General features: G+C 38.0%; 2 protein-coding genes across 2 annotated transcripts; one reads left to right on the forward strand and one right to left on the reverse strand.

The window, feature by feature from the left end:
* Positions 1-261: 261 nt before the first annotated feature.
* Positions 262-1988, forward strand: LOC111893692 (uncharacterized). The gene is made up of 3 exons (XM_023889756.1): positions 262-904; positions 968-1433; positions 1508-1988. Exons 1-3 carry the CDS (start codon positions 262-264, stop codon positions 1986-1988), a joined length of 1590 nt encoding a protein of 529 aa, XP_023745524.1.
* Positions 1989-2031: 43 nt separating this feature from the next.
* Positions 2032-25613, reverse strand: LOC128127850 (uncharacterized). The gene is made up of 6 exons (XM_052766561.1): positions 25271-25613; positions 14704-14915; positions 3089-3237; positions 2893-2957; positions 2256-2357; positions 2032-2210 (listed from the first exon to the last, which is right to left on the reverse strand). Exons 1-6 carry the CDS (start codon positions 25611-25613, stop codon positions 2032-2034), a joined length of 1050 nt encoding a protein of 349 aa, XP_052622521.1.

Raw genomic sequence — 25613 nt, forward strand, 5'->3', positions numbered from 1 at the left:
CAGAGAGTGAAGATCAAGATGATGAATACGTGCCACCCCAGTACCCTGTGTATGATGAAAGACAACCATGAGATCAGATTAAACCAATGATAGGTATGCAATTTTCTAACCCTACTGTGCTTAAACATATGTTAAGCAATTATGCAGTTGCTAATGGGTATGATCTATGGTTTTAAAAAAAATGACTCTGATAGGTTGTTAGTGAAATGTTGCAAAAAGAATAAGTCACCATCTTGCCCATTCAGACTGTGGGCCTCCTGGATGAGTAAAGAAAAGACTTTTCAGATCAAATCTCTAGAGAGTGAACATAATTGTTGTAGGGTGTTTAAGTTTGGGTCAATAGTAACTTACAGATGGATAGGGAAACATTTTATGAGTCAAATTATAGAGATCCCAAAAATAAGTGCAAAGAAGATGAAAGCTAAAGTGTCAACGACATTCAACATAAATGTGAGTGTGGGGCAATGTATAAATGCAAAGAAATTTGCATTACAAGAGATTGAGGGAAGTCTAATTGAACATTATGGGAGATTGTGGTCATATGGTGAGGAAATTATCAGGTCAAATCTTGGGTCTACTATGAGGTTGGATGTAGACATCATGCCAGATTCCATAACTTTGTTTTCCAAGTTCTATGTGTGTTTCAAAGTTGTAAGGGATGGTTGGTTAGAAGGGTGCAGGCCTGTAATTAGGCTTGATGGTTGCTTTTTAAAGGGTATAGTTATAGGAGAAGTTCTTTCGGCTGGTGGGAGAGATGTAAACAACCACATCTACCCTATAACATGGGCTGTGGTATGTGTTGAGAATAAAGAAACATGGAAGTGGTTCATAGATTTGCGTATGGATGACATTAATGGTGGTCTTGGTGCAGACATTACCCTTCTTTCTGATGGACACAAGGTTAGTACTAGGTCCTTTTTATGCTTCATTTTTATGCTTTTTCACTCATAATGTTGTGATTTGTAAGGGTTATTACAAGTAGTTAAGGAAAGATGTCCAGAAGCTGAACAAAGAATGTGCGCCAGACACATTGTGGCCAATTTTAGTAAAAGGTTTACTGGTCAAGAATACATGAAGTTATTTTGGAGGGCTGTAAGGGCTAGTACTGTGGAGAAGTTCAGAGGTGTAATGGAGAAGATCAAATCTATTGATACTTATGCTTATGATTACCTTATAGACAGAGATCCTGCTACTTGGTCTAAGGCTTTCTTTCAAGAAGGAAGAGATTGTGATGCAGTGGAGAATGGGGTCAGTGAGAGTTTCAATTATGCTATTAGACATGCTAGAAGGATACCTATAATCACTATGCTGGAGGAGATTAGGTTATTTGTGATGGAAAGGATATACACTAAAAGAGTTGAAGGAATGGAATGGGATTTGGATATATGTCCAAAAATTAGGAAGCGTATAGAAGAGTTGAAGGTTAAACAGAGGTACGTTTTTTACTTTAATATGCTTATGTTAATTATGGGGATGTGTTATTGATTTATATTTTTGCTTTAAACAGATTGTGGGCAGTTACTCCTTGTGGTTATCAAAAGTATGAGGTTAGATTTAATGATGTTGCATATGGAGTGGATCTAATTGCAAAGAAGTGTTTATGTAGAATATGGCAAATTACGGGGATACCATGCTTACATGGAGTGGCAACAATCTCTTACCTAAATCATGATGTAGAGATATATGTGTCCCAATTATACACTAGTAAGGCTTACCTAAAATGCTACAAATATAGCATTAATCCTCTCAGTAGTAGTGATATGTGGCCAGATGTTCCATACCACAAGCCTTTGCCTCCCAAAAGAAGAAGATTACCTGGTAGGCCATCAATGAAAATGAAGAGGGATGCAATTGAAAGAGAGCTGAATGGAGCAAGTAGACAAACTGTCACAAGAAGGGGAAGCCTAATAAGGTGTGGTATTTGTAAGGAACCAGGTCACAACAAGAAAAAGTGTCCATCTAACCAACAAAGAAATACATCAGGTTAATATTTTTTAAAACATTACATCATTTGAACAAAGAATTGACATTTTAATTTTTGTTTGCAGTATCAAGTTCATCCAGGGGCAGTAGACCAGACCCATGTTTATCCAAGGGCAATGAAGGACAACCACCTGCAGCCCAACCACCTCCAACACCACCACCTGCAACCCAACAACCTCCTCCACCACCACCAGCACCTACAGCCCAACAACCTCCTCCACCACCACCTGCAGCCCAACCACCTCCACCACCACCACCTACAGCCCAATAACCTCCTCCACCACCACCTGCAGTCCAACCACCTCCACCACCGCCTGCAGTCCTCGTGCCAAGAAGAAGGGCCCCAGTTGGTAGAAGTGGAAGGAGGTAATATTCTGAACGGATCAACAAAAAAGCATTAAGGAGGCAAATACCTGGGGTTGGGAGCAATGCAGATAACCCTTCAATTATTGATTAATTTAGTGGGTCACATAGTAGGTGGATGGGAATATCTTTTGTGAGGCAGTTGTGATGTAAAGACAAAGTAGTAGTCTTTTTTATTATGCTTTTCTATGGTACTATCAAGTAGGTGTGTGGGCACATGGTGGCCCTTCTTTTGTCTATGCAAGAATCTTTTGTGTTACCTAGAAACTACTTTTGTGTATGCAAATAATAACTTATTTAATTTCGAATAGTAATAGAGTATTACAATGAATCCAACCACCACATTCACTTACTTCTTTGTTATATGTATTCATTGTTATATGTATGCTACTTTGTGATTTAATTCCAGTCAAAACTAATTATTTTTTATTCCATTCCAATCAAAATTATATGTATGCTACTTTGTGATTCCATTCCAGTCAAAATCATATATGTATTCATTGTTATATGTATGCTTCTTTATGATTCCATTCCAGTCAAAATTACTTCTTTGTGATTCCATTCCAGTCAAAGTTACTTCATTCCATTCCAACAAGAAGTTAAGATAATGGCTCCATTCCATTCAAACAACATCTTTCAATACATCATTTCACATCATTTCATCATATACACGATGATCAAAAAAAGAAATCCTATGGTAAACTTATATATTTTCTCCTTCATTTCAATGACATCAGAGTACTTTTCCTTCTTCAGTTGTTTCATGGCTTCCTTCACCTTCTCTAGTTCGGTCTTCAATGCTACTAATTCAGCTTTCATTCCCTCCACCACTTCCATTAGAGGCATTAGTACAGGTTCTATATCCAACCATTTCCAATATTTGCATTTACCCTTCAACACAAAAAATTCAAAAGGAGATTTCAAATCTAGAATAAATGAATAAAAAAAGAGGGAAAATTCAAGTGAAATTGCTTACCTCATTAACCACCATGAAATTCCTCCCTAGATTCTTTGGTGTTGTTGATGTTAGAATACGTGTAGGGAACCCATAATCACAAGTTTTGATCATTCATTATGGATTTCTTGCTTGATCGAATGAGGGAGGATGAGAAGCTGTAGGAGGAAGGCATCAAGTATTAGGGCATCAGGGTATTAGGGCACAATAAAGGAACATCATACGTCCCTATTTTAATAACAATAACCCTACATGCCACGTAGGATCAAACTGACACGTAGGATCAATAAATCCATTGAAACCGGAAAAAAACAGTCGGAAGGGGAACATTAGCACAATTCAACAAGTTAAAGGGTTAATAGAACTTTAGAAGGCTTGATTCTGAAGAGTACTATAGTGTATTAGTCATCCAATTCGTTTCTTGGGTATATGCATTTTAATTTTTAAGTTTATTTATATTTGGGTGTTTAATGTTTAATGTTTAATTTTTATATTTATATATTTATGTATGAATTTTTGGATGTTTAATGTTTAGTATTATATTGATTTTATAATTATATATGTATATAATTTATAGTTACCTATAATCAATCGTGAGTATTTTTTTATAAATGAATTGATATAGGTTAACATTTAATCGTGACATTATAACATGTTAAAAAGATAAAATAAAAATATTATTTTAAAACTTTTGAAACCCAACTATAGAAATAGTTTAATACATTCGAAAATATATTTTATTATATTTCTAATACCTTAAATAATTACAAAAACAACTCCTTAAGTTCAAAAACGTACCACAAATACGGTTTATTCGGTTTTATTCGTTTTTTTTTTGGTTCTATTCGGTGCTGAATTGTATTGTAAATATTTTTTGGATAATAACTGAACTGTACCGATTAATACCTAAATCGAACTAGACCAATATTTGTTTAATCGGTGCGATTTTCGATTTTTCCAATTAGTTTTATTTGATTTTTTGGTTTATTTGTTTTTGGTCTGCTTCCGGCCCGAATAACATCCCTAATAGGGTGTCAAATGGATGTGGGGAAAACACAAGACTTTAGAATTTAATAATCGAACTTAAAACATGACATACTTGGATGTAGCTGCATAGTATGTGAGTTTCGATGATTTGACTAGCAGTTGTGTTTCCTAAAAGGGAGGTGGTATGTCGAGGAATGCTCCACCTTTATAAATGGGGATCTTCAGTGGCAACATCAGAAAGGCTCCGAGTGGACCTAGGACTCGGAGACAGAGATGTCAGAGCATTACCTTGAGTTATTCGCGACAACTAACTTTGAGGACGAAGTCTAGTTCAAGTGGGGGAGAATTATAACATCCCGATGTTGAGGTATTTTCAATTGTAGCCCTATGTATGGATAAACATTACATTCTATTACTTGTGCATGAAAAAGGGTGAAAAATGGCCCGTAGTGGCATTTTGGTAATTTCTTGCCAGAACTTAGTATGTTGGGCGTACTCTTCGTACACATGGCATATATGTGAGGGACATAGTACGTTGGGCGTTCTCTTTATACGCTGGGCGTAGATGAGAGGGTTCTAAACCTTAAAATTTAGGGTTTACACCATATTTAAACAAATTTATGGCCCAAGACCTTCACCCTAATCAACTTCCAACTGAGAATTTGACCCTCTAGCAAACCCTATATGAGAAGAGTGCTTTAGAGCTCATTTGTATGCTTTGTTGGTGTTCTTAAAGAAGAAGAAGTTGGTGCAAGGACCTTGAAGCTTGGAAGCAACTTAGATCTGGGATTCCTCACCTTCTAGCAACCTCTAGGAGGTAAAAAGTTCATAACTTGATCACTCTATCTTGTAGATCTAGTCATTTCTTCGTTTAAGGCACATTTGGTCCCAAATATGGTGATTCTTGAGCATGGAACGTTCTTGACCAAATAAGTCATCCTTTCAGACCTTATGAGGGGCCTTGAATCATAAGAATGTGGTCTTGATGCTTAGTTTTACTTCATGCATGCTATAGAAGGTCTTAAGGCATTAAGATGTTGAGATTTTGTGTATTAAGCACGTAATGTACATGCAAAGTCATAAAGTTGGAAACTTTATAACTATTGATGGTATTTTAGACTTGGATCTGCAATTGGATGCGTTAAGTTGGAGAAATAAGGTCTTAATAGGTTAAGAAGTGATTGTTGCGTATGTTGGGCGTACCGAAGGGTACATTGCATGTACGCATATCTGGCCCCGATGACTCAGACAACTTGTATGCCCCGTGTACCTCCGATGTACGCCCCACGTATGAAGCCTGAGTTGACTTGGCTGTGTTAACTCAGATGATTTGTTGATTTTGACCAAGGGTATTTTGGGAAAAATGTTATTAATCTAGAATGGGTAATGTTTTGACATTTAAGATTTGGGTTGTACCGGTATTTGTGAGCAGAGTATTGATCAACTATTCGTCAGACTGTGAGGTGAGTTTTCCTCACTGTATTTACGGGTCGAAGGCACCACGGCTAGCCCATTGTATTGATATCCTGGTTTACCGTATGTTGCTATGCCATAGTGATCTATTAGATTTGTATATGCTAGCTATTGATTGTTATGGTATATGTTGATATGTGATTTTGTACCGGGTTGAGGCGGTCCTGCTTTGTGTTGAAGGCCAAGATACCCAAGGTGGTACGGATAGCTTGAAGGCCTATGAGGCGGACCAGTCAGGCCGAAGGCTCAGAGAGCGGTCCAGATAGGTGAAGGCTTAGTGAGGTGGTCGAGTCATGCTGAAGGCTCTATATACATGTTGTTGTTTGTTATTTTTATGTGGTGGTACTTTGGGGGAACTCACTAAGCTTTGGCTTACTATTTTAGTTTTGTTTTAGGTACTTCGGTGGATCGTGGCAAGTCGAAGGCGTGACCATACAATTCCTTGGTTTCATGTTGTTGATCTTGGGAGACTCTGATTTTAAACAATGTTTTAGAAACAATGGATTTGTAAACACTTCTTTTAGTAAATGGGTTGTTTTGAAAAGTTTAAATTTTTAATGAGTTTTGAGATGTTATATCCAAATCCACACTTGAAAACTAAACAAAATTGCCCCAACATCTGAACTTCCGAAAACCAAAGACGTCTGCCAAAATCGAGCCTGCTATGAACAATAATTTCACCACTAGAATTGTGGGTACCTATACATAGAAACTAAAATGTACAATGTAAATATTTTTATGATGCACTAAATGACCAACGATCGAGGATGCATTGACATCTAATCCAATGATCCAATACAGTACTAAACAAAACCCACGTGGAATTATACATACCAAATTTGGAAGCTGATTTACCGATCAATAACTGCCTAGTTTAGACTAGAGATAGAAATTTATACAACGAGCTGACAAATCCGTCAACAACCGGTACTCAACCTGAGTGGCCCAAAATGCCTTTTGATATATTCATAGACATTCCCTAAAGGAGCCACTGGCTACAACGATCTCCTTTGCAAAAAACTTCCTGCCTCAAAGTTAACTCATGCATTCGTGAGCACATACATTTGATGTCAACTAGATTTGCACCCCCGACTTAACCAAATTTTGAACCCAAGTCTCGCATACCCGAATCCTAAATCCCAATGACCCATTTTTCTAAAATCATAAACTCGAAGAGATCGATGTTCCTCCAAGAAAAATACTCAGTTCTCCCTCAATTAGTTTTCGAACTACCACCAACTAACATTGCAAACAAACCAAATCTCAAACTGACTCAACCACATACATAGCATCCCAGAACCTTGGAATGTATAACACAACGCAAGATGATCTTCCAGATTAATACCAAGCAGCCCAAATTTATTTCGAATCTCAGATGGATACCTCAAAAACCCCCAATCATAACCGCCTCTAACATCTAGAATCCCACATAAATGCTTGAAAAATAATTCTATGCATTCATAATATTGATTCTCTATCTAGAAACAGATGAACTACCACACACCTCGTCTGCAAATCGCTAATAATAAATTCATTGTGAGAATCATTCATAAATACAACAAACATCATTCTCATGTTTGGGATACATCAGAGACATCATAAGTTTTCGTACCTGGTTCACGTCCTTGATCACCTGAAACAATCAACTATATTAAAAGAAAGTAGACCCTTGATCTCATCTCAAGGAAACCATACCACAAGGATCCTCTTGTGCATTCCCACACTGGCATATTGCTATCAAAAACCGCAACTATCTAGCCCCATGTTGGGTCTACGTTACAACTCTGGAAATCACATGTATGCTCTCTCTTTCATCCGAACACGGAAAGATGGAAGAACATGACCCCCCATCATGGATAGTGACATTCTAATCCATCTGCCAATCACTCGGCCTCCAGCTGCAATCTTCAAGTCGATCATCATATACACTTTCCTCATGAGTCCCATGACTCGACTGGTACTACCTCGAACAAGGCCCTTAAGACCTCAAAACCAACTACCTCACCTAGGTCTACACCATTCAAACCCAAACGGACATAGCCACTAAGGCCCAAACAATCACTAGACCCATCCTCAACTTGAACAACCATATCCGATAAATTGAATAAGATAGAAACACACTGTAATGAATCATGGTGCCAAACCATACAATCTACCCTTAATCAACTCCTTATAATCCTAGAAGTTTTTCCTTGAATTGAGTACGAATTTTGTGCTTTCAGTAGTACGGGCCTAATACTACCTTCCACACATATCCTTACTTTCTTCAAGAATCATTTCAGATCCTCTATGTAACTAATCATGCTCCCTACTATTCGATCCAGCCATATATACCTTCTCTCAAACAAGCATACACTGTTAATCTTCCTAGATTCTCCTTCTAGGATCCCTCTTCCGAAAATGCTCACATAAGCACATTCTAACATTCTTCCTAGCATTTCCTAGGGTTCCCTACACATAAATCTCTGCCATCATATGCAAAGAGACTCCCTCTAATAAATCTAACTACCTCGCGAATACAATTACATGCCTCAAGCACTAGATAATTCTTTGACTGCAAGGTCTCACACTACAATGGTTGGACTCAAAGAAGAGGTTCACAATAGAGTTAAACCCAACCTTTTAAAATTATCTAATCCCTATAGCATGTAACATAACGTATTCACTTAATAGTCAAATGATATTATTGGAGGTCTCTAAAAGCACAAAACAAGCAATATTCGAGCATCGAGTACTCTAAACCAGTGCCTCACTTAATCAGGGCATGATCCTAAATAGATCCTTAACCCTAATTTAGCATGAAATCCTCATATACTCCTACCAAAATAATAAGCATAACACATGTATGGGTATTTTGGGAAATACTTACTTAAGATTGGTTGTTGCATGTGTCACACCCCTTTTTCATAAAAACATTTTGGAAAACTAATTTTATTTTTTATATTTTTTTAAAAGTATTTTATTAACTCCTCAGTTTGAGTTCAGACACACCCGAGAGTGTGCCAAAATCCCTCAAACCAAGGTTCTGATACCAACTTGTAACGTCAAAACCATTCATACATTATCCCAAAAGAAGGTTAGAGTAAAAGTATTCTCGAAACATCATAGTAAAATCACAAACAATCATTTGAGGATAAATCTTTAGGGGATATAGTGCGATTGAGTCGGAATCTTCTTTTTAAAACGGAGTACCTGAAAAATATTTAAAGATGAACTGTAAGCACAAATCTTAGTGTGTTTGTAATGCCTGGTTTCCGGTATGGATTTTAAAATCAAAATTTATTCATTTTTTTTGTATAGAAACTCGATGAATTAGAGGCCCCAAGCTCATTGAGTAGAGATGGATTGGGATGCAGGTTGAGAATTTTACTCGACGAGTTGAGAAGACTCAACTCGATGAGTAGGCTGGCAGAATGAAACCCTAATTTTCAGGGTTTTACACCCTATTTAAACACCTTAACCCCCATAAGTTGGCCTCATTTCCAGCCTCCATTGTCCCAAACCCTAGCCTCAAAAACCTAATTCACTTTTGAGAGTTTTGAGCCAACTTTTGTGCATTTTAGGTGATTTTAAAGAAGAAGGTACTTAAAGAAGGATCAAGGACGTGTAGGAGGAGATTAGATCTAGAAGTTGAGCTTCATTTCTCGTTCATCTGAGGTATAAAGCTCCTACCTTGTCTATAGCATGCTTAGATCTAGTTTTAGGATGCTTTCTTCTTGTTTTGGTCCAAGTACGTTGGTTTTTGGGATTTGGACGTCCTATGTGGGCAACCCTTCAGATCTTGGGTCTTGAGGAGACTTCATTACATAAAAGTGCCAACTCTATGGCCATGGAAGTCCATGCAAGTTTTAGACCATCTTTTTGGTCTTTTGAGCCAAGTCGTTCATGCATGCAAGTAAAGATAGAACTTTACGTGACCAAATCGTCGAAGAACTCGATGAGTTCATAAAGGAACTCGGTGAGTTGAGTCAAAGTGTCCCGATTCTGTTAAGAGGAAGAACTCGACGAGTTCAAGGACATACTCAACGAGTTGATTTGGAAAGCCCCGATTTTGTTTATAGGATGTCACACCCCCGAACCAGACGGCGGAAACGTCTGAGGGCTCGCGTGACTTAAATTGAATATCGTCACAATGAATATACATGAATCATAACATAAACGTCACCATGCATCAATATATTACAACTGAAATTGTTCACATCAAGTACATTGTTTTAACACTACACATTTATAACCTACATAGTTTGAGTACATTTAACAACATAACATCTAACATTACTTCTTATAACTCTTCCTCTTAACTGTTATCTGAGAATACAAGTTATTTTGGAAAAAACGTCAACATATGAAATGTTGGTGAGTTCATAAGCAATGTTGTGATAAAATGATTTGTTTATTTTGTAAAACCCATAAAATCCGATATTTTCTGAAAAGACTTTTGTTTATCAAAGTGTGAGATCCATAAGTTGATGCATGAATGATTTTAAAAACATATATATATATATATATATATATATATATATATATATATATATATATATAAAGGGTATTTTGTATTATAGTTATAATATTTCGAACGAGTAGTATTGAATTCCCCGGAAAAGCCCGATGTTTTCCCGATGCTGAAATGTATTCGTGATTACTGATTTTTGTATTATCTTAACGAATGAATATTGAATTAATCCATATTGTATATCGTCCTAATTTTGTCTACTTTGATTTCTCGTGAGCCTTAACAAATGAAGAGAAGGAGAGTATTATGTCCCACTACTATCGTAAGTTCCTTAGGCTATCGTGGATGTGAAAGACACGATGGTCCAAGTCGCATTTGATTACTGTGACCTTACTAGCTTTTCTAGCGGGACACTTTGGCCTACTAGCACACAAAGCTATTGAAAGTCCTTTTATAAAATATTGGGTCATTGAAGGCCCAATAACATATAAGCATTATCCCTTTGGGCCCAAAGATCATGTTGGTGGGCTTGTAAGGCCCAACAAGCATAATTTGAAACTCATAAGCCCAACGTTTGTAAATTTACTCATTGTAGTCATCATGTATCTATTGAAGTATTTTGATTTAACGTTTGTTGTTTTGTATTGATTCAAGACCGAATCAATTTGTTTATAACGATATTTGGTATTGAAGGTGTATTTGTTTTTCGTTTTGTCGCTATCCGGATATCTTGTATTTTATCTTAATGAATTAATTTGTTTAGAAGTATGACTTTGACCCTTTTCACTACCTTTCTTTTATAAAAACAACACTTTTAGTCCTTTGTGTACAAGAATTTCATTTTTAGTCCTTAAAAACATTTTCTTGACACTTTTGTATCATAAACTTATTGAAAAGACATTTTAAACCCAAATTATATTTAGTAAACAGTTTTAGCCCTTCCACAATGGTGTCTCTCAGTTAGAACCCCAAATTTCACAGTTTTTACAGTTTTGGCCCAAAATACAAAAAGTTTACATTTTTGATCCTTTTCGGAGTTTAAAAGCATCTTTGACCTTAGAAATAGTTTTATTTCACTTCATGTCCCCTGTTTTACAGAATATTACAATTTAGCCCCTTAAAAACTTCAATTTTCACAATTTTGGGCTTGTTGGGTCGAAAAGCCCATATTTAGTCCAATAACTCAAATTTTTGCATTTTAAGTCCTTTGAAAATTCTAATATTCAGAAAAATGATTATAAAAATTGTTTTGACTCTTTTGAACCTCAAGAAACCGTGACTTGGCAGTTTTTACCCCAAGTTTTGTATTTTTAACATTTTAAGTGCTAAAATGGGTTTTATGTTAAAGTATGTTCCTCATAACCTTATAAGTTATTTTTCTTAACTAGCTTAGTGTAAAAGAACTTGGTTTTTCTTTGATTCTTTTCTCATGTCATAGATCTAGTATTATCACCCCTTTTTGTTACATATTTTTCACAAAAACACATAACATCACACACATACATGCATAAAATCACACATAGCATACACATACACATAGATCTACACATTTTCTTGTATTCTTCCCCATAAAACATATGAAAACCGAAAATAGAGGGGTATGAAACTCACCTTGAGTTGTAGTTTCGGTTTTGAAGAAGACTAGAAGAAGAAATTTCAATCCTTGCAAGTCTTCTTGGTAAATCTCGAACTTAGATGCTTCTAAGGTGCAAGATCACAAGATTGAATGGATTTAGAAGAGAATTTTGGATGAAATGAAGTAGCTAAATCATGGATCCAAACATAAACTTACCTTGGATGATGATTTTTGTGGAAGAATCTCTTTGAAAGCCTCTTAGATCTCGAAAATTTGGAGAGGAGTGGAGAGAGTTTCCTTGAGAGAATTTTGAGTGAAGTGGGTGTGTGTGTGTGTTTGGGTTTGGCCGAGAGGAAGAAAGAGAGGAGAGAAGAGAGATGAGTGAAGGGATGGTTGCTTGGATACATGAGTTATTTGCATGGAGAACCAAGAAACAATGGTGAGGTGGCAAGCAAAAGTCAACTTCTCCTTCCTTGTGTAGTTGGGCCGAGAAGAGGAGAGGGAAGAAAAGAAAATTTGGGCCTTGAATGCTTAAGTCCATTTTATGGTTAAGTTAGGTGATTTTTGGCCCAATAAAAATCAAGGAGTGATTTTTATGATCTATTAGGGCTAATATGAATTTGTTTTGGTCCAATAAGGCCCATTAAAGTTAATCTAGTTTATTTTGGGTTCATAATGCCCAAAAATGTTAAGTTTCATGTATATGGGTCCAATTAGGGCCCATTTGAGAGTTTTAGGTTCAAGATAGTTAAATTGGAAGCTCATTGGTCCATTAGGTCCAATAAGGAAGTCCTACTTCAAAGTGAACTCAAATTGGAATTTCAAAGGTTTCCAATTCTTTGTTGACCATTTGTAGGCTAGAATGAAGTATTTGATGAAGTTTTGTTGTTATAAAATAAGCATCATTCATGCTTTCATGTTATTGATTCATAGTTGTTATAAGTGTTGTGATTACAAGGCACCAAGATTTCTAGTTGTGACATAGGAGGAACTCGACGAGTTTATGAAAGAACTCGACAATTCTAATCGAGATTTCTTGATTATGGAAACTCAACAAGTTGAAGAGCAACTTGGCGAGTTGGGTCAACTCGGAATGTTGACTTTGACTTTGACCGGTTTGTTGACTTTGACTTTAACTTTAACCAAAGTTGACCCTTAAGGGGTTATGAGTATGAAAGGGTAATTAAAGGAAATCTTTTATGTTTAGGAGTTTGAGTGGGGTTGATTTCAGAGTCGGGGACTGTTCAGCTACTTGCAACATTTGAGGTGAGTTAACTTCCTGGTATAAATGGGTCGAAGGCACCAATGGCGGCCCACTAGTAGTTGTTTACAGTAGAGATGATTGTCTTTGTAATATATGTCTAGTATGCCACTATCTGTTGATATCTATGTGCTCGTGTGATATACTATTACGTGGTAGTGGTAGGGGTGAAATAGTCCCCGTAGCTAGTTGAAAGGAACGACAGGGTAGGCCAGCACCCGGATATGCTTGACAGTATGTGACTTATGTGTTTATGTACTAGGATGATAGGTGGTAGTGATAGGGGTGAAATAGTCTCCATTACCGGTTGAAAGAGACCGAAGAGGTAGGCTAGCACCCAGATATGCTAGGCAGTTACCGGTTGAAAGAGACCGAAGGGGTATGCCAGCACCCTGATATGCTAGGCGGTTACCGGTTGAAGGAGATTGAAGGGGTAGGCCAGCACACGGATATGTTAGGCAGTATGTTATTGTATGGTATGTGGTATGATGGGGGAACTCATTAAACTTTGTGCTTACGGTTTTCAGTTTTGGTTTCAGGTACTTCTTCTTCGAAAGGAAATGAGCCGGCATGATTGCAGCACATCACACCATGATTTCCGCACATGAGATCTTTGGGAGTTATACTCTGATGTTGTTTTATCATGACATGTTTTGACTATTGATACATTGGTTTTGATATGAGTTGATACTATGGATGTTTTTAGACAATTGGTTTTATAATTATTAAATTAAAAATGAAATTTTGGGTCTTAAATTTTAGGATGTTACAAGTTGGTATCGAAGCCTTGGTTTGAGGGATTCAGGCACACTCTCGAGTGTGTCTGAACACAAATCGAGTGTTTGAAAGGTTTTCACAAGAAATTTTTTTTTTCTAAAAAATTTAAAATTAAAGGTTTTGAGAAAAAAAGGAGTGTGATGCGTGCAATCGGCCGAGCTCAAGTAAGTTTCCCCAAGATAACATACCTGTTTGCAATGATATTTGATATGATTATGAGAATTGCATGCTAGAATAGGGCTAAGGATCTAGGAAGGATGCCTTATATGCCTACTGTATGTGTATGAGAATTGCATGGTAGATTAAGGATAAGGATCTAGGAAGATGCCTTATATGCCTATTGTATGTGCTTATTGAACTGCATGCATGTAATGATTAGTCAGTAATATGATGGCTTGATTAGGATATGCTTGAGTTTGGTTACTCAATGCTCGAATGTTGCTTGTGTAACACCCCATATATTAAATAAATAAATATATAAATTAATGAATGATTAGTAGCCCTAAAATCAATAATAATAGAGCAAGGTGTGGGTCTCAAGGAGTTAATAGTCACAATTTTAGAAGTTGGGGGTTAAAAGTCTAAGTTCTGGATTGGTTTTGTAAATAATTATGACGGCAGAGACTACTTGGTAAATTATTGGGACTTAATTTGAAGAGATTTTGGAGGCTAAGGGGCTGAATGGTAACTGTTGGTCTACATACGAAAGGAATTATGGGAGCAGGGGTATGAAGAGTAAATTATGGACTTTGTTTGAAAAGAATCTTATAGGGAGGGACCATTTCTGTCATTATGGAATGAAGTTTAAAAGGATGCCGAGTATATAACTGTTCCATAACCCTAACCTTGGGAGCCTTTATTCATCCGCCACTCACCTTATATCCCCTCCATCCGGCCGCCGCTTCTAGCTTCCTCGTCGCCACCTTGCACCACCTAAGCCACCATCGCGAACCTGTGCTACCGTCGGGGTCTCGTCGTTTCCATCGCCACCATGTGGCTGTTTCACCATCAGCTGTTGTCGCCGTCGCACGTGACCCTCCAACCACCTCCTTATCTGCTAAATACAGAGCACCCGTTGCCGCCACTACTGTGGGAGGTGGAGAACCACCAATCAAAGGTCGTCATTACCATCAGAGAAGAAATGAGATGCAATCCTGACGAAGGGCAGTCGTGGTGATCGAGGCATCATGGTTTGCGAATACTGCTAGGTTCACTGTGGTTTCGTTTGTTTCCTTCCTAGTTTCTCCTATTGCTATGCAAGCCACCGTTAGCCGCCATTGATTTCCGCTGCTCCCCGCCATTTCATGCCATCATCGTCGCTGTATGCCACCAGGTGGGTGGGTGGACTCATTTACGAACTTTTCAACGTGTGTGGGTGTGGTTACTTGGCCGGAAATCGCAAGAGATCCACCACCACTACCGTGAGGTAGTGGCTAGCACCTCCGACCACCGCCTGCTGCCACAGGGCGGCTGCGTCTAATTTATTTTGAGTATTTATTTGGGATATTTGTTGTATGGATGTTGTATCATTGTATGGCCGAAATAATCAAGGAAAAACCCATAACCACCACCACGAGGTGGTGGCCGCCGCCGTGAGCCGTCGTTGACCGCTACTACCCGAGGTGGTAGTGGGTGGTGCCCGACTTATTGAGCCCTAATTGACTTAAAACTTAACCTCGACTAATTGAACTGCGATTGGGTTGGAAACCCTAATTAGGGTTTAGAAAAACCTAATTTTGGATTTGTTGGTTTGCGCTTATCGGGACCCACGTTTTGGGCCATTAGAATTGAATTATGAATTACACCCGATCACACCATATGATTTATCTAGTAGAGTGATGGACTTAATGGATTAAGTCCTTAATGGGTTAAGTAAGAAACACTTAACCCTAATCGTCATTTCATGTGAAAACCCTAATTTTGCTTGGGCCTTGAGTTGGGCCTTTCTATTGGGCTTTGGTGATTGCGCTATTGATGGGCTATCCAAGAACAAGTAAATGGACTAAAATATTTGGATGGGCTTTAGAGTAAGGTCCATGTGAAGGACTTGGGCCCAATTTGGAATATTGAGCCATAGATGGGTCATAATCGAGCCTTTATGATTATGAGACATTAGATCGTTGGAATGCCAAGTGTTTGGACCAGAATAGATGGTTGGGCCTTAAGGTAAGGCCTTTGTGAAGGGTTGGGCCCAATTTGGAAAATTAGGCCATATGTTGGGCTTTGGTCCATTGGTTGACTATTGGGCCTTTGGAGTGTGAGTTTGGGCATTGGGCTTGAATCAAGCTAGGTTGAGGGTAAAGTAGTCTTCTACCGAAGTGGTACTCAAGACAATGGAGAGGATCCAACAGGTCAGGAGTAGGGTTTAGACTTTAGACTGCTCAGAGTCGGCAGAAAAGTTATGCCGACAAGTGCTGTTCGGACCTGGAATTCCAGGTCGGGGATATGGTTCTCCTGAAGGTGTCACACTGGAAAGGTGTTATCCACTTCAGGAAGCAGGGCAAGTTGGGCCCCAGGTACATTGGTCCTTTCAAAGTTGCAGCCCGGGTGGGCAAGGTAGCGTATAGGCTGGATCTGCCAGTCGAGCTTAGCCAGATTCACAGTACTTTCCACGTCTCCCAGCTGCGGAAGTGCCTAGTAGACGACTTTGTGGTGGTGCCTCTCAAGGATATTCAGTTGGATGACATCCTAAACTACATCGAGTGACCGATAGCCATTCTAGATAGGAAGATGAAGGCACTGAGGAACAAGGAGGTAGAGCTGGTGAAGGTGTAGTGGCAACACCGTAAGGGTTGGGAATAGACGTGGGAGTCGGAGGATAAGATGAGGGAGCACAACCCTGAGCTATTTTCAGCAGCAGTAACGGAATTCGAGGACGAAGTCTAATTCAAGTGGGTGAGATTTGTAACATTCAAGATTTGCAGGTATTAATATTATTTATTTTATTGAATAATGGGCTGTTTTTGGTTTGGGCCAGGATAGTTGGGCTTTATGTTTTGGGCCGAGAAAGGCATTACATGATGCATACCATGCCAGGTACGTGCATCATACTCAAGAGGATAGGGTGGGGAGGCCATGCACATACGCCCAACGTACGCACGCAGAGTCTAAAACCCTAACTTTTAGGGTTTGATCCCTATATAAAGGACCTTATGCCTTTGGTCCATCCTCCCACTCACCTCTAGGCAGCCACCTTGAAAACCCTAACCTATATTTATGTGTCCTTGTGATTTGGAAGCCATTTGAGAGTATCTTGTTGTAGTTTTGGTGTTTTTGAAGAGAAAGGAGCTTGAAGATGAAGCTTGTAGATCTAGGAGATTGGCATCATTTTTGACTCTTTTGAGGTATCAAGTTCCAAACTTGATCATTGCATGCTTAGATTTGTTTATAGGAGTGTTTAAGGTCACTTTTGCACTCCATTGTTGAGGCTTCTTGCATCTTGATGATTTCAGACCATAAAAGCTATCCTTTTGGGCTCTTAGAGGCACTAAGAGTCATAAAAATTGGACCTTGATGGTTAAGTCGCAACCATACAAGTTTTTGAAGGTCATAAAGCTTGTTAAAAGACCAAAATCATGTTTTGACCCTAACCATGCATGTAAGCGCATAAAGTTTATGACTTTATGGATTAGGAGGTCTTAAAGGACCCGGATCTACATTTTGGACATAGAGACTTAATGGATTAAGTCACAAATGAAGTTCCAAGAAAGCTGGCCAGTACGCTAAGCGTACACCCTGGTACGCTGCGCGTACTGTGTCAAATCACCTTTTTGGTCATGGCCAGCGTACGCTAGGCCACCGTGCCAGGTATGCCATGCGTACACATACAAAGTGGCTATATTGGGCTTTTTGGGCCTTAGGGGACTTATCCTGGATTATTGGGCCACGTGGCCCACTGTGGAGTATAGTTTTGGGCCTGGGAATTTGTAATTAGAAGTATTGGGCCTTTTGGGCCATATTAGGCCACTCGAGATTATTTCATTTTGGGCTAAGGACTTATTAGAATTGTGAAAAGGCCCATTTGAAAGGTTGGGCCAAATTTAGAAAATTGGGCCATTAGTGGTCCATTAGGGAGCCTTTGATGGGCCATGGGTGCATTGGATTTAATAAGTTAGAATTGGGCCTTAGGAATGGTTTAAGTTATGCCAAGGGGGTAAAATGGTCATTTTACCCCAAGTAGTGTTATAGATTCTGATTGAGTGTTATTATGATTATGGTAGCTGGGAGTCATCAGAGCAGCTGTTAGAGATTACTTCCCATGAGATTCGACACTCAACTTTACGAGGTGAGTTACCTTTCAGTAGAAGTGGGTCTAAGGCACCAAGGCCGACCCACTAGTAAGATATTATAGTAAAGATAATTGTCTTTGAGATAATTATATGGTATGTTGTTATCTGTTATGATTATGTGCTAGGATGCAAAATGTGTTAGTAATAGTAGGGGCAGAACGACCCCTAGTTATCGATTGAAAGATACCAAAGGGGTAGACAGCACCCATGCATGCCTAGATATATGTTCATGATATATTATTATGTGGTAGTGGTGGGGGGTGAAATAGTCCCCAGTTACCGGTTGAAAGATACCGAAGGGGAGGTTAGCTCCCAACTACCGGTTGAAAGACACCGAAAGGGAGGTTAGCTCCTGGTTACCGGTTGTGAGATACCGCAGGGGAGGTTAGCTCCCGGCTACCGGTTGAAAGATACCGAAGGGGAGCCCAACTCCCAGTCGTTCCAATTAGATACCAGTTGAAAGATACCGAGGGACAAGCCTTATGTGGTATGTGGTATGATGGGGGAACTCACTAAGCTTTATGCTTATAGTTTTTAGTTTTGTTTCAGGTATATCAGCGAAGGGGAAGGAGTCGGCATGGTAGCAGCGCATCGCACACACATGATTTCCACACTATGATGTTCTTGGGATTGTACTCTGACACCATTATTATTCTACGACATCTTTTATGGCATTTGATTTATGGGATGTTATGATATCGATGATGTTTTTCAGTAAACAATTCTATAAGCTACTTAATTAAAAATGAAATTTTTGATCTTGAAAATTGGGATGTTACATATGGGTAGGTGTGGAAGGTAGTATGGGCCCGTACTACTGAAAGCACAGGACCCATACGCATAGCAAGGAATTCACATCCCCTGGGGTATCGTTGGAAAATTGGTTCCCTATTATTATATGGATTATCCGAGATCACTCTGGTGTATTAGCAGAATGGTGGTTACGAGACGTTTTAAGACTGGATCCAGATCAGGATTAGGAGCTGGCAGCCAGGGTGGGCCAGCAGAAGTGATAGGGACTAGTGGTCAGATGAGACTAGAGGATCTGGATGCTAGGATTTGGGAGATCCTGCACGATGAGGTTGTTGCTCTTTTTCGGGCACAGTTGCCGAAAATGTTTGGGTCTATCAAGACCGCCATGGTTGAGTATTTCGACGAGCGCTACGCAGCCCTTGCTGAGACGGCTGCCGCAACAACTACAACAACTGTAATGGCGGCAGGGGGAGGAGCTGGTCGAGCTTTCCAGTACCGAGACTTGTTATTGGGACATATTTTGATGAGCAGAGGGCTGTAGTTACTTGGGATCAAGGAGATGTTCCGTACTCTTTACATTCCGCAAATTGAGCGGGAGAGGCTGGCACAAGAGTTTATGGATTTGAGACTTCAGGGATATTACTTGAGGTCGGGGTGCGATTCACGGGGATCAGGAAGGGAGTGATGATTATGATCAGATCGAGTTTTGCAGCTAGAAGTAGAAGGGTTGATTGATGGATTGGAATGTTGTTTTCGAGGGCAAGGGTTGTGCCCTTTTAGTTTTACGAGTTCAAAGAAGTGAGCAGGCTTGTGACCCCTAGGTCAAGTTGTATTTCCAGCTCGGGGTCAGTTGGTCGCAGGGGTTGGCGACCATAATTTATGTGCCAGTGAGCATGGGTGGGTCGATGTGGCATGAGTTTTACTTGTGAGGCGTATGCGATTATCGTCCCTGCCCATAGGAGCTAAGATCCGATTCGCCTTAGATCTATTGTATCGGGCGGTAAGGATTGATTGTGCGATTTATTGTACTTTTGGGATTGGAGACTATGTCTTGGGAGTAGTTTGTAGCCTGGTTTTGGGCAGAGGTTGCTTCATCTACTGCAGTTCAGCTATGGACGACTGATTTGGTGTGTGAGTCAGGGTGCGAAACCCTGAATGATATGATTTCTAGAGCCCGAGAGCGGGAGATTTGTTTGGAGCACCGTGGGAAGAGGGGTATTACGTGGGAGGTTTGTAGACAGGATCGCACACGATGGTTATTCAGAATTGTCAGGATTTAGTGGTTTTAGTAACCGTTATTGATTGGCGGATGAAAGCGCTCCTTTCTAAAAGGCCTAGATGTATATAACGCTAAGTCTTAAACTAATTTCATACTTCATGGAACTATTATCATGCAGGTTTAGATTCTTCAATAATCCCAAAGTCTACTTCAAGATCTATCAAGTAAGGATCAACCAGATAGGACAGTCGGGAGGCAAGATCATTTCGATATATAGCCTTTCTGAAATCCAAAAACCAAGGCGACAAAAGCAATCTAGGCACCTCTCTTGTAAGTAGATCAATCAGTATAACAACTTGGTATTATTGATAAATCTTAATAATAAGTTCCTAGTAAGAACTTATTACTATAATCGTAAATTATATGGGAGCAGAGTATGTGTAGCTCACTAACAGAGTGCTCTAGATGAGAAACAGAAACTAAGCAGGAAAAATAATGACACGGGATCTCCTATCGAAGGCTACTACTCATATGAGTACTTAGGGGCATTGCAGGGCTTTGCCGCAGGATAGAAACGAAGGAAAAAGGGCTAAAATAGAAGTGTTATGGGGAGAGAAGGGTTGTAGGGGTGTGGGGATGAAATGTTATACGAAGTTGTCTATTTATAGACTAGAAAAGAAATGTGTGTCGTGTATGCCATAGGGTGCGCCATGCCTTGGGGTCTTGTTGGCTCAGTGGACTTCTGCTATGTGTCGCATCGTCATTTGCCGACCTCGTTTCCTTCTATAAGGTGACACGTGTCACACTCCTATGGAGCCACATGTCACATTTTCGTGGAGCCATGCCTACGTGTCTATGGGAAGAAGCAGCTCTCAACGATGACATGTGGCATCCTCTTGTGGAGCCACGTCATCAACGTGCGTCATGGACTTCGTGCTCGCATGATTTTTTAGATTTTCAAAAAGGCGTAACTTTTTTATATGAGATTTGTTGTCAACATTCCTTATAACCCCAAAACGTTCTCAACAAGATCTACAACTTTCCTGTAGATCCCGATAGCTAATTCTCACTCTATCAAAAGTTTATATTTTGATAGGATTAGACCGTTAGAACTCGTAAATCCTACATGCACCTAGTTCTTGATGAAATTTTTATCGTTGGACTCCTATTAACAAGATCTTCAATTCTCGTTTAGATTGTTTTGACTAAAATTGACCGATCTAAAATTTGATTTCTAAGCTGCATACTACTACATTGAATCTTATAAAAATCATAATGTCCTCTCACGAAGTCAGATTTAGACGTACTCTATATACACACTCTCGCTTTAACGAGTACTACGACTTTCGTTTAGATTACTTAAGCTAAAAATTAATATATCAAAAATTTACTTTTTACGATACGCTGAGTTGTGTCGAATTAATCGTGAAACTTCGAAGAACCATAACTTCTTCATACAAAGTTGGATCTGAAAGCTTCTTATATCTCCAGAATCCTTAAAATGTATATTACCACTAGGTTAAGATTATTTTTCCTAAATAATCTTTTATTTTAAATGTGTATTTTAATCCAAGTAGTTTATTGTTAAATACTTACGTAATATCATATAAAACACATAAGCATATAAATATATGAATAATCCATTCTTATTCACTCAAATAAAGATTATAATTGTTGAAAAAAGTGATGATAGACAATGAATAATCTAGTAGGAAACATGAGCGTTACATTCATGATATAAATGTCCTAATGAAAATGATGCCTTTGTGGATTGATTTGTTCTTTCCACCTTGGTATAGACTTGTGAATGGTTCCTTTAATGGATAATGACCCTAATTATAATAAATGGCAACGATTTAACACCATAATTATCCCTTAATGAAATAAGGAATGGAATTTAAAAAGAAATGTCTTTTGAATTATGTTATGACTAATGAAATATTTTGATATGGAACAAATTGTGGAAAACGTCTATTTGAAATATGTTTTGCAAAGGTGAAATGTTTTTAATGAAAATGATATTAATGTTTTGGTTCACAAACTCGTATAGCTTACAAGACATTTTTGTCTTACATATCTCTTTTTAATGCTATATATCCCAAGTTACAAATAAGGAGAAAGACGATAGATGGAAGATAAAAGTTAAGAGATAGAGAGCATAGTAGAACTTTTTAAGTTCCTTTTTAAAAGATATTGATGTAATTCTTATTTGCTTGCTATTATTTGTATGATTCTTAGTGGTAACACCCAATGTTTTAGTAATAAATGTTTTTATGGGACTAGTTTTTGTTAAATATCGGTTAATACCCGTAATGATTTTTTTAAATGATAACACTTTAAAGTTTGAGAATTTTGTGGTGTTACAGAGCTCTTCCAAGACACTCGACCCCCATTGATGTTAAAACATATCCTAATAGTGACTTACAGTCATCTTGATTTGTTGTGAAACAACAATCAATGCAACACCTTATGCCTAGATCTTTCTTAAACACCTCTATAGACAATAAAATTTTATTTAGTTCTTTGTAGGTATATAAGGATGTTCTTCACAACCATCCAATGATTTTCTCCTGAATTTTGTTGATACTTGCTATTCATGCTCATAACACTAGCAAGATCAAGTCGAGTATAATTCATAGCATACATGATGGATCCAATTACCAAAGCATATGAAACATCTTTCATCTTGTTTAGCTCAACCTTTGTGTCAGAAAATTGAGATGAACTTAGTATTTTTCCATACGCCACTAGGACATATCCTCTCTTAGATTTTTCCATTTGAATTGCTTCAAGACTTTGTCAATGTATGTACTTTGGCTTAAACCAAATAATTGTTTATATTTGTCTATGTACTTTTCTATACTAAGAGTGCATACAACCTCACCTAGATCCTTCATTGGAAAATCCTTTCCAAGCCAAGACTTTACACCTTATAAAGTTGAATGTGATTTCCGATGATAAGATAGGACTAGGAAGGTTACCGAGCCACCACTAGTTTTCATGTAAACACAAGATACATCTTTGTTATTGATAAAACTATACTTTTTGATTTCATCATCAAAATGATGATTCCAATTTCGAAATCTTTGTTTTAACCCATAAATGTATCTCCTGAGCTTACACACTTTATTAAGATTCTTTAGATCAACAAAACCTTCGCGATGAACCATATAGACATCTTCTTCCAATTGTCCATTTAGAACAGCGGTTTTCATATTCATTTTCCATATCTCATAGCCATAATATGCGACTATGGGCATTGGTATCCTAATAGATCAAATCATAACGACTGGTGAAAATGTTTCATCATAATCAACTCCTTAGGTTTGAATGAATCATTTTTTAACAAATATTGCTTTTAATATGTGTAAATTTCCATCCATGTCAATATTTTTCTTGAAGACCCACTTACTTCCAACAATCTTACAATTACAAGGAAGTTCTACCAAGTCCCGGACTTTCATATCAATAGATGATGGGCTCAGCAAAATTCATCATCATGAATCAATCATCAATGAGAAATCAATATCTCTCAAGTTCTTGCAAGTCCTACCATATCTATGAACGCCTTGTGTTTGGTAGGTTGAAGAACAACATTTTCTTCATCTTCAAAGACCTCTTGTTGAGAACTAGTGCCAACTTGAGTTGCATCGGGTTGTGGCTCTTAATCTTCTTCAATTTCAATGCACCTCTCACTTGCTTCATCCATTAGAAATTTGTTTTTCTAAGAATTCCGCTTTTCAAGATATAAATATCTTATTCTCACTAAGGGTGTACAAATAAAAACATAAGCAAACTTTAGGGTATCCTACACAGATGCATTTGGTTGATCTAGGTTCGTGTTTTCTTGATGTTTCCTGTCTAACATAAGCTTCAGAACCCCAAACCTTCAAGTAATACAAATATGGAGTTTTTCCATACCAAAACTCAAAAGGTATTTTGTCTACCTTTTTAGTTGGTGCCGTATTCAAGATAAAGGTTGTGGTAAGTAAGGTATAACTCAAAAATGATAAAGTAAGAGTACTTCTACTAATCATAGATAGAAGCTTATCAAGTAAGGTCCAATTTATCCTCTCAGATATACCATTAAGTTGTGGTGTTTTGGGTAAAGTAAGGTGAGAGATAATGCCACGACTTTTAAGATAATCTTAAAACTCTAGGCTCAAGTATTCACCACCTCTATCCAAACAAAGGAATTTGATTGTCTTGTTGAGTTGATTTTCAAATTCACTTTGAATTTTTCAAAAGCTTCATGTTTATGTTTCATCAAATATACATAACCAGAACGATTGAATTCGTCAGTGAAGGTGATGTAATATCTTTCACCATATCTAGACATTATTTTTGAAAGGACCACACACATCAGTATGCATGATGCCCAACAAAAACTTTCCCTTCCACTCGAACCAAAGAAAGGTAACTTTGTCATCTTACCACACAAATAATATTCACATATATCAAATGAATCAATGTCATTTGTCCCCAAATGTCCACTCTTTTGGAGTTGGGGTATGTACTTCTTGTTTATGTGACCAAGGCAACAATGCCATAGATATGTTTGGTTCAAATCTTGTTTAAGACTTTTCTTGTTAACATGATAAATGGATTTATTGTTTGAAGAGTCGTCAAGGTTTAATTCAAAAATTCCATTTATTTGTCTAGCCTTGAAATAGAGTACTCCATTTAATAAGGAATGAATATAGTCATTAACAAATTGATAATTAAAATCAAATTTTATTAAATGCAAAACTGAAATAATATTACTAGTTATAGTAGTTATCAAACAAACATTGTCTAACTTTAAATATAGGATAGATGGTAAACATAATTCAAAATTTCCTATCGCTTGGACTGCAACCCGTGCTCCATTGCCAACGTGTAATCTTGCCTTCTTTCAGCTGCTTACTCTTTCTGAACCCCTAAAATGAATTACATATGTGACTTCCACAACCAATATCAAATACCCAAGTGTTAGATGAAAAAGTAAATAATCCCATTTCAATTATGAAAATAGATTAGCTTAAGTGCCTTCCCTGACCACCTTTGCTTTCAACCCTGCAATATAGGTATGCCAAATCCTTTTCCAATGCACAACATATCCACACTCGAAGCATGTATCATCCTTGGATACCTTCTCCTACTTCTTTGGTGGTGTGGCTTAGGGAGCTTTATTCCCTTTACCTTCTCCATCTTGTGGCTTACCCTTGAAGTTCTTTTCGTGTTTCTTTTTCTTGATCTGCCCTTCACAAATCATGAGCACCTCTGGGGTTTTACTTTGGATGTTTTTCTCAACAACTTTCAGGAACAAGTGCAACTCTGAGATAGGCTTATCCCACCCATTCAAGTTATAGTTTATGATGAAAGTATCATAAGACTTTGGCAATGAGTTCAGAATCATATATGTGGCTAAGTATTGTAGATATGGAGAGCTCAATCTATCCAATTGATCCATTTTGTAGCCATATAGAGATCTGATATTTCCAAATATATCAGTTCTGTCTTTCTGACCAAACATATCCTTCAT

This window comes from Lactuca sativa, chromosome 8, assembly GCF_002870075.4.
Source record: "Lactuca sativa cultivar Salinas chromosome 8, Lsat_Salinas_v11, whole genome shotgun sequence".
Lineage (NCBI taxonomy): Eukaryota > Viridiplantae > Streptophyta > Magnoliopsida > Asterales > Asteraceae > Lactuca > Lactuca sativa.